Source organism: Silurus meridionalis, chromosome 8, assembly GCF_014805685.1.
Source record: "Silurus meridionalis isolate SWU-2019-XX chromosome 8, ASM1480568v1, whole genome shotgun sequence".
NCBI classification, from domain to species: domain Eukaryota; kingdom Metazoa; phylum Chordata; class Actinopteri; order Siluriformes; family Siluridae; genus Silurus; species Silurus meridionalis.
Genome location: NC_060891.1, coordinates 14,683,857 through 14,694,569, shown reverse-complemented (window position 1 = coordinate 14,694,569; position 10,713 = coordinate 14,683,857). Strand labels below are relative to the sequence as shown.

At 38.8% G+C, this 10,713-nt stretch overlaps 1 protein-coding gene across 3 annotated transcripts; it reads right to left on the bottom strand.

Annotated features, from left to right (window-relative positions):
* Window positions 1–1,839: 1,839 nt before the first annotated feature.
* nkx2.2a (NK2 homeobox 2a) lies at window positions 1,840–10,402 on the bottom strand. 3 transcript variants are annotated; one of them, XM_046856048.1, is made up of 3 exons: window positions 10,218–10,402; window positions 4,638–4,952; window positions 1,840–4,014 (listed from the first exon to the last, which is right to left on the bottom strand). In XM_046856048.1, exons 2-3 carry the CDS (start codon window positions 4,891–4,893, stop codon window positions 3,464–3,466), a joined length of 807 nt encoding a protein of 268 aa, XP_046712004.1. In that variant the 5' UTR covers window positions 4,894–4,952; window positions 10,218–10,402; the 3' UTR covers window positions 1,840–3,463. The 3 variants fall into 3 exon arrangements, with proteins under 3 accessions (XP_046712004.1, XP_046712003.1, XP_046712002.1); XM_046856047.1 differs by lacking the exon at window positions 10,218–10,402 and adding an exon at window positions 9,587–9,695; XM_046856046.1 differs by lacking the exon at window positions 10,218–10,402 and adding an exon at window positions 9,573–9,599.
* Between the last annotated feature and the right edge of the window lie 311 nt (window positions 10,403–10,713).

Sequence of the window (10,713 nt, the reverse complement as noted above, 5' to 3'; positions counted from 1 at the left end):
CGAGAACCAATGAACTCATTTCCTGAAAAAAAAATATTTTTGAGGCATGAAATGGTATTATCCATAGGGTATACAGCGCGCCGTTGTATTTTCGTTTTTGTATTTTTGCAAAGTTTTTCTGGAGACTCTGTAACTGAAACCAATTTCAGATAAATACAGTGTTTCTAAAGCGATGACACGGAGCTGGATTATTTTTCCATCACGGTGGTCTGATGTGGTGAACGCGCTCTGCATTATGGTTAATGTTGGTTTTGACACAAATCACACTTTGAGCTTCTTATGAATACATAAACAAATATATAGTGATATATTTCAAATGCCTTACATGCAAAACGTTTCAGTGTTCTTTTAATGAAGATGCAATACAAATGTCAAGATCTGTCAATAGACATTTTCGGTAGTGACTTTCCCTGATGGCTCAAAAAAAATAAAGGAAATTAAACACTATGTATAAATAAAGAGCAGTGCAATATAATCACGTATTTACCACTTAAATCAGTAGCTGCTGGCAAACGACCTATTTTCGTCATTTCTTTCCATTTTTTTTTCAATAGTGTTTGTTTTTGTGTCTTTGTTATCGAAAATATTTCTGTGCCAAGGGCTTGGCATAGTATCGGATATAAACTGGCATAATATTTAAATTCCAGTCTCCTAGATATACAAAAAAATTCTATTCATAGTGGCAGAAAGTTCAGAAAACACCAGTGATATTACGAGACTAAATGCAAGACATAAAAACGCATTACGTTTAGAGTGTTAAATAGTTTTGCAGGAGTATCACCCCAAGACTTTGCAGAACAGACAATAATCGTGCTCTTTCACCAGGCAGAAGAGAGGCCGGAGAGGCTAAAGGGAATGAGAGAACTGTTGTTAGCAGTGCTATATCAAGGAAGAAGGACTCCCTGTTATCTGTGAATAGCTTTGCCTCTTTCCCGAATAGATATAGCACGAATTTTTAATTCGTTTTTCTTTGAGAGACAACAATGCTGTGTTTGAAAGCCGGACACAATTTGGGTTTTGTGAAGGATCCCTTTCTCTGCTCGCGGGCCCAGCTGTCCATATGGAAGAAAACGTGTACAACAAGGACCACAATGGCACCAACAGACAGGCTAACAAAAAAAGAAACAAGGATGTATCTCCCTGATTCGGGATGTACTGCCCGACATAAAGGGACTGAATAGTACCAAGAAACTCCACACACACACACACACACACACACACACACACACACACACTCCAACAAAGAATACACTCCCCCTGTTAAAATGCACGCCTCTAACATCCATAACAACCGACCCCAAGCCTTTGTGCTTTTTTTCGGTCGTGTACAGTATATTGTGTAACGATAGACTGCTCTGTCACTTTGGGTCACTCTGTCTATTAGATCAGCAAGACTATATCTAGCAATACTTTACACATTAATAGATAATTTGGGGCTATAATTTGTGTTAGACTATATTTACTTGTTTACTTGTAAAAAAAAAATTTTTTAAAGCAAACGCTATGTACTAATTCAATGCATTAAACAGATTATAAATTGGTGCATCTTTTGGCTAGAAATTTTGCTTGGTAAAATAAGCAAACCCAGCAAACAACTGCATGCACTAGTAATATATTTGATTTTGTTTGAGATATTTTTCAAATCCTTTGTAAACATGCACCGCACACAAATTTTATTATGAAATACAGAATTATGTGCGAATCATATTTTAACAACAATACAGCACATAATATAGACCACCATTTAATTATTAGTTAGCGGTCAAAAAAATCTCGATGCGTTTAAAGGTTTTTTTTCTCGATAAAAACGCATGTTATATCAACAAGTCTGGCGATTTAGCGCACAATAAAACTTGGTGCTCTCAGAATCCCTTCGTTGGGGTAAAAGGCCTGGTCCCATGACACGGACTTCTGTAAATAATTAGCACCCTGTGTCAATCCACGAGTTTGTTTAATGATAATGGGGGCGATCTAACATCTGTTGTTATTTGCGTGGAAAACAAGCCAAGAAAGATTTTTCTATTGGGTGTACAATATCTCCCTAGACATTGAACTAGACAATAATCCCCGGCGCGGAGAGAGATCTTATTTTGGGCAATAATTATTTACGTTATAGGTAGTTTTAAACTGATTTTAAAAAAATGCGGGGGGGTTTTGTTTGTTTGTTTGTTTTTTTGAAAACATTCACAAAGCTTTATCTTATGCATTCATATGGATTTAATATTGGACATAGTGCATATCAAACATGCAATACTACTTAGCTAACAGCACAATCCACACTGTAGTAGTGATCTAAAGCGATTTCATTGCTTCAGTAGAAAGCTTTAAAAGCGTAACAGAAGAAAGTAACTCAAGCATTATTTATTTTTCTTGTAAAATGTGCCATTTCAGCGCTCGAGTTGTGGAGTACCGCACAGAACAGAAGAGATCTAGCGGATGAAAGGCTGCTTGACGGGCTGAAGCCCTCTTATATTAAGTAAGTGGATTTTTTACCCCATTTCACAAGTGACTTTAGCCTTCTTATTGATGAAGTGACTATACATATAAATTCAGAAAATGGAGGCAATTAATGCCCTTTCTGAAAGCAGAGCGGAACAAATTTATACATACCCATGCGACTTTGTTCGAAAGAAGTCTTTCTAAAAAAAAAAAATCCATAAAAAGGCAAGTATGATCTTTTTCGTTCTTGAAGGAGTCCCTCTATGAAAATCATGATGAAACTAAAATAATATGCAATGAATCCAGTCCGTGATTCCCTTAAAAACCAAACGCAATCCAAAGCGAAATTTCTGAAACACAGGATTTTATTAAAAGTCTTATAAAAAAAAAAAAACGGAGTAGCCTATATTTTTAATCAACGCTCTTTGCAGCGGCTGTCAACATTTGATAGAGATATGTATCGATAACTGTTGTTCAATTTTTCCACCTTCCAGGGAATATATCTATATCCTCATAACTAAGTGAGCGCCCAAATATATCTGCATCGCATACAATCACCACAGATATTTACAAAGGAAAGAAACCAAATAAAATAAGCTAAAAGTTGCCAATGTTTTATTCATGGCCATAAATATATTCGGTCCATCGTAAAAGCTAGAAATAAAATTTTCTATAATTATAAAGTGGTCTTGTACGTGCTTAGAACACGAAAGGACAAAAAAGGAAAACATTTCTACAACACACAATAATATTGTTTGTTTGTTTGTTTGTTTGTTTTACAAAATTTCACAAGAGCTTCAACATTCTCGGATCTGGGAGAAAAGGGCTGGATCCGGTTTTCTGAACGAAAACAAATGTAAACACGGCGCACACATCAGCCCCGAAAATGAAACGGCGAGAATGGGATCGAGCTGCGAAAACCAGTCTTTTCTTTTTATTTTCGTTGGAAAATAAAAAAAAACAACAACTCTCTAACGAGATCTTTGAAACGCAGCCCTCGCAACACCAAAAAGTCACTACGGCTTCACCAGGTCCACTGTTGCGTTTGCACCAAGTGCGCCGTGGGGAAGTGCGGTGTTGCGGCGGCGCTGTAATGCGCGTTATACTGCATGTGCTGCAGAGACTGGGCGCTGTAGGCAGAGAACGGGATGCCCGCCTGAAACGTAGCCGCCAGGTCCTGAGTTTTTAGCGCGTGGCACGGTTTACCGTCCCTGACTAACACGGGCACGGCCACGCGCCGCGGGGAAGGGAGGTGGCTCACTTCCATACCTTTCTCCGCGCGGGCTCGCTTCATCTTGTAGCGATGGTTCTGAAACCAGATCTTTACTTGAGTGGGCGTGAGACGGATCAGGCTGGCCAGGTGCTCCCGTTCCGGGGCTGAGAGGTAACGCTGTTGTCGGAAACGCCGCTCCAGCTCGTACGTCTGCGCTTTGGAAAACAGCACTCGCCGCTTGCGCTTCTTACCGGAGTCGCTGCCGCTACTCGAAGTTTCCTTGTCGTTGTCGGGTGACTCGTCTGCCGACGGCTCGGGAGATTTAGCGGACGAGTCCTGAGAGGTCGCAGATAGACCATGCACTGCGTAGAAATATTAAAGGGTCACTATAACAATTTAGATAAGGCGTTGCATTTAACCAAAGATTGCTCAAGATATTAGAACACATTTTAGCGCAAACCAAAAACAGCACTATTCATACATGAATTAATCACCACCAATAATTAACAGCAATACTTATAGCAACATTTTGCTCCATCAGATGTTTTGCTCCATGAGACAATTTCTTGCGATATAAAGGTGTTCGAAAAGAACTCTACTGTCCGAGTCATTAGAAAGATAAAGTTTTTGTGCACTCGTTCACTAATAAAATGGATACATGATATATACAAAATGAATCTATCAAAGTAACCAAAGCATTTTTTTAGTCACTGCTGCAATTGTGGAGAAATATGGGATACATAACTGCTCAAATGAAAGCCACTTTGCAGCACATTGGAACAGCAGAGTGACGCATGAAGACAGGTGCAGCAGTATGGACTGGCAGCCAAAACAACATGCAAGATTTAAGAATCTTACCAAAAATTAAAAAAGATACTATTTGGTATTGCGTTCAAATGTATATTAAATACTACCATTTTTTTTAAAAAAAGGACTATTAAAGCTGGTGAAGGGAATTAAGTTGGGCTTCTTGAGCGGTACTTACATGAGTACTGAATGGTGTCGGTAGTTGCAAGCCACCTGGTGTAGGGATTGTCAGTGTTATCGTAAAAAGGGTTCTTTAAAGGCAGGTTTTGGACATTCTCTATCGGGCTTTGGACCAGCACGCCAGGTGTTTTAGTCGTCTCCGAGCCTTCCGTATCCTCCTCAGTGCCAGTGATAGATCCTTCCTCATCGTTTGTGTCAGGGAGGTCCAAAATGTCTTTCACCGAAAAACCCGTCTTTGTGTTGGTCAGCGACATGTTCTGGGACGGCGGATGCAGTTTATGCCGGAAAGTTGCTGCACCACTTTGAAAATCCGCTGTTTAAAGGGAAAGAATCACAAATGCACAAGCGAGGGTTTGGCGAAAGAGGAGAATCAATGCAGAGAATCAGCACGAAGCACAGTGAAGGCGACTCATGGGGCTCGGTCGATAAGCATTGCTTGGGAAAAAAAAAAAAAAGTAGCGGATGAATCAGTTCTGTAAGTCCAGGAAGAGCGCCACAGAGAGTGAAGAACTATCGCTGCTTCATGGATCTCGCGCTACGGCTGGGTGTTAGGGGGAAATAAGCCATTACCGGACTGATCAGTCCATATAAGGTTGGTCTCAACACATGAACCTGCAGTGAAAAAGCATTAAAAACGCAAAAGGTTGGCCACGTGTGGGCGGGTCTTGGGAGTCAAGTGGATGAAGACAGTGTTTGCCGATGTGAAATTGTGGGTTTTGGGGAGATCCGAGCCTATACCATTGGTGCTTCACAACATGATGAGTGGTATAACGTGTCAATTAATTACAAAGATGGGGAGGGCCTTTTTACACCCTATTTACATACAAAGGACCTCCAAGTAGCTTTATACACGGCGCAGAGCAACTTGAAAGTGCGCTTTAGCAAAGCATCCGTGAAAAAAAAAAAAAAAAAGTTTGAGAAAAAATTCATATATATATATATATATATATATATATATATATATATATATATATATATATATATATATATATATATATATATTATTATTATTCGGAACAACTCAACATTAAAGCTTTATTTTTTTATACCCAATATTTCACATATAAATTGCCGTTTATTTCAATATTCAAACTATTTGAGATCGACTTAGCTGGCAAAAAGATAATTTATGTAAACCTTCTAGGTCAATATTTTAGTTTAGGATTAGGATGAGGAGCTTTCACTAGACATGATTAAGTCATCAAATACCAGTGAATCTGAAACTCTTTAGACATGCATTGTTATTATTATTATTATTATTATTATTATTAATAATAATAATAATAATAATTGTATTATTATTATTATTATTATTATTATTGACAGTGGTTGTTTAACGTGTCAGAATCTTTAGTGAATTATTATCTCAATTAAATTATTCCGAATTCTTATTAAATTCTGTTTGCAATCGAAAATCTCTCTACGGCAATCATATATATATATATATATATATATACACACACACACATACGTATACATACGTATGTATATGTATATGTGTATATGTATATATGGAAATATATTTTTCTTTCTTACTATACCACTTTCTCTTTGCATTCTCCTCCTCAACGCAAATACAGAACTAGCGAATTATTCCTCGTTCTTTTTCTTCTCTTTATTAGGCTTCACTCTTACTGGTTCTTTTCGTTGCCCTAGCTTACAGAAAAGCAAAGCATTATTGTTGATCAGTGTCTTTTCCTCTCGGTCTTTACCCCTCCCGTCTCTCTTTTCTTTTTGCTTGTGTGCCTCCTATCTCGTATGTGATGTGGGTGACAATGTTGCACGTTTTGAGCCAGTTCTCTGCTCATCCTGGGTGGTCGAACCCGGGCAAACACAAATACAAACCGATTGCTAAGCTGCAGACAATGGACGAAATGTAGACAAATGTCCGGCTCCTGTTGGAAGCCTTTGTCCGGCCGCAGTTTTTGCATTTAATTTAAGGGCCAAAATAATAGATGATTGACGCCCGTGTACAATACATTCTAACTGTTTGGAATAAATCTGAGGTTGTTCCTAGTTGTCATGGCATTCAACTGCATTCAGTGAACTATCTCTTCATTCATTTCTGAGCCCTTTCGCGATATTAAAGAAAGTCCTTCATTTTTCCCTCTCTCTCTCTCTCTCTCTCTCTCTCTCTCTCTCTCTTTCCAGACAAGTATATAAACGCACGGTTGATGAATAAATTGCAATAATAATACTAATAATAACAAAAATAATAATATTTATAATAATAATAATTATTGTTGTTGTTACTGTCGTTGTCCTCAATTATATTTGATTAAAATGACTGAATTACAAATGTAATTGTTTAATTAATATCTCAATAGATATATAGATAACTAAATAGCTAGTGTAAAATATTAGAGATGTGACATTTCACAGGACATGCTCCAATATGCATACCATTTCTAGCTTATTCTGTTCGCCCTACAATCAGTTACCTGAAATGTAAATGCTTCACCAGAGTTTTGCTTGGAATTAATCATGCAGCGACATATGCAGGACAATGGCAGCATTGAACTGGCCGGGCCTGGAGCAAAGTCGAACACTAAGCGCTTTCGCAAGGTCATTCTCAGCACTGTGACCGGAATAAAAGCACACAGGCTTACACACGCACCGTGCTCAGTATGAAAATAAGCTCGTGCGTAGAAAGTAACCCTGCTCACAATAAACTTCACGGAAACAAAACACTTACAGAACAGTACATTTCTCTGTAATGATTTCATGAGGTTGGTCCGGGATACAGTAGATTAGATGCATTTGTGACAAACAGCAGATTATTTCGGTAGCCTAAAGTCAGTCTTGCGTCACTCACACTGTGTGCTCTAACGGATGACGGAAGCAGCGCTCGTGCGCGGGGTGCGGCCACTCACTTATTTGAACAACTCAAGCGAGGAGGAGTTCGGCAAGTAGAAGTAAATGTGCACAGGCTAAGTGGCCATACTTCACTTCAAGAGCCATGCCTCGTGTTTACCTGTTTACATTTACAGGTATAGCTCTGGGAAACGCACTTCCGCAAAGCACGCCGCAATTTAGCTGACTTGCTCGACTCTGACGAGTGGCTTTCAACAATGTTTACATCAGCGCGCTCTCCATACACTGCTCTGCTGTTCTCCTCTCCAAGCAAACAGAAGAGAACAATGAACAAGAAACAGGGGAAAGAAAAGTCTGTGTATAATATAAATAATAGATCATAATTGTTGCTGTTGAAAGCTTTCCCACTGCTTTTACAACAATAGTAATAATACTAACAATAACAATAATATTAATAATGTTATTATTATTATTATTATTATTATTATTATTATTATTATTATTTATAGTAGTCGTAGTAATAGTAGAAGTAGTAGTGTTATATTTTTGGTTTTATTAATAATAATGGTAGCACCATTATTGTTACAATAAAATTGATGAATAACATGAACAATATGCTTGTGCTTTAAAAAAAAGTCAATAAACATTTTTTGTATTATATTATTTACAACATTTTTTAAAATAATAACAATAAAATACTTCAGCTCATTCTTGTGTCCACGTGCATGCGTGTGCGTGCGTGTGTGTAAGTGTGTGTGTGTGTGTGTGTGTGTGTGTGTGTGTGTGTGTGTGTGAGAGAGAGAGAGAGAGAGAGAGAGAGAGAGATCAGTCCGAACAGCATCACTTTCTTGGAGCCAAAATGCAAACAAATCTTCTTAATCGTCTGGCGCCCGATTGGAAATACATCAACAGTCCATTTGAAAGCCAAAACAAAAACAATGGAGCAACTTCAAAAGGAGAAAGCATCATTTCTCAATGAGGAAGTTGAAAAGTTTTTTTTAGTACGAACTTGTTTTTTTCCATTCACAAAATTTTACCAGCCATCTTGGGGTTATCATTTTTAGTCAAGTAAAAATTCAAGTATTTTTGTTTTTTAAACTCGAGAAGTCTAAATCAGCTGGATTTCCTAAATACAATAGCCTAGCTTGTGAATGAAAAAAAACCGATAGGCCTACTAAGCTTCATTTAGCAGGGAATACCTATAGGCCTATTAGTGGAATGAATCGGCCATGGCGTGAATAAAATGCGACACAATGAGAACAAATAGCATTGGAGGGGAGGTTACTCAGTAATTAATTATCGCGACAATAAAATTGTCCGAAGAATTTATATATCTTTCATATATGTGATTAAAAAGTAAATCTCAGACTGCATGCAGTCAGGACGCCTGGGGGAATTGTGAAGTCTGTAATGAGGTTGATCATTTTTTCCGGCTTTAATCGCTGAATTTCAGTGTGTTCCCATGCCTCGGGCGAGTATTTAGGCTTTGATAATATAACCTCGTTTTCCCTTTAGGTGCTCATGACAAATGTGTAAACTGACAAGGGCGATTGCGTGTGCCTTCCTCTGATTAAAAGGCCATGAAGTGCCGAATGCTGCTCTAAGCCCGCTGGAGTGTGGATTTAAGCAATCGCCCCAAGAAAACGCCCCGTAGCGTAAAGCATTTTTTTTACTGCTGTTTGATTCATGAAATCTATGCACCTTTTGGCTACAGACGTCGGGCTTTTATTCGACTGAAACCGTCTACTGATTAAACGTGTCGCAAAGAGATTAGCTCAGTGCCCGTGGCCCGGGGAGATGCCTATTATTTGTTCAACTACTAGTTTATTTGTAACGGTGAATTTTCCGGCGATAAATTCGCCTTTTTCGGCACCTTTATCGCGGCACCCGAAACAAATTGGTTTAAGGATTATCATTTTAATCACTCATGTTTTCAATATCCTAATGCCTGAAGGGAATGCCTTCGAGTCTGTTTGAAATTAATTACAGAATTTCTTTCTTTTTTTTTTTTTTTTTACCAAGTGATGCTTGAATCGTGCACGTGGGGATTTCTAATAACATGCTTGTTTTCGTCGTGGGTTTCTCAGCTAGGAACCATCCAAGTAGAAAAAGCACATACCCATTTTTACTCACATCAGTACACGGGAAGAAGCATCTGGCAGTTCTTTCTCAAAGACGGAGAGAACAGTAGCAGTGTTTTCACTGTGGCTCGGTTTCCTCATCTCTGATACTCCAGCGAACTCTACTGACAGAATTGAGCATTTTCCTGAGTAAAGTGGTCCTTCTTTTTCTATAAATACTACTACTCCCACTACTACTCCTACTACTACTGTTACTAGGTTTTATTGTGGATCTGCATGCCCACTTTGCTGTTTTAAGGGATCACTGGATAATCCAAATAAAGGGTTCTGGATAATTTTGGATAACTGGATTAGGATGGGAACTCTGTCAGATATAGATTGGTATTGGGTTCGACACTTAATCTTTCAAAGTAAACTCATTAAACATACAGTGAGGACCAGAAATCGAAGAATCCACACATTCTAAGAGTGTAATAAATACACTCATAGGACAGTGTATCTTCTCTAATATGCAACACAAACCTTTGAAGATACTACCATCAGAGATAGGGTGTGTGTGTGTGTGTGTGTGTGTGTGTGTGTGTGTGTGTGTGTGTGAGAGAGAGAGAGAGAGAGAGAGAGAGAGAGAGAGAGAGAATGATCACCCCATAGAGAGGCTGAGTGATAAAGGTAAAAGTGCTCACCTGGTGGCTTACGGGAGAGTGGTGTAGCCAGAGTTAAGACACTACGCCGTTAATGAAATATCTCCAAATGGAAGTCAGGAGTGCACACGCCTCGATAAGCCTGATGTGCTTTTTATACCCCGGCCAGCAAGTGCTGCTCTACTCTTATTGTCCAAGTGCGTTTGCATAGCTGGCCAAGTGGCTCTGCTGTAGCTGCCTCGCTAACACTGCACCATGTTTGTTTTCCCCCCCGCAATGACGTGAGGCAAAATATTGGCCATATGTTCATCGACAATAAATTGGTCATGAGAGCAAACACGGTCGCCTCCTGTTCGGGCTTTTAGCTGCATGCACCGCACAAGATCACCAAACCTGAAGTTTCTGGACTTCTTTTAACCTGTGGATGGCTATTAAAGTGATTAATATGCATTAATCCAGTTATAGCTGATCATCTTTTAGGAGGTATATGTTTACAGTAGTTCATTTGGATAATATGATGGTTAAGAAATCGTTTGGT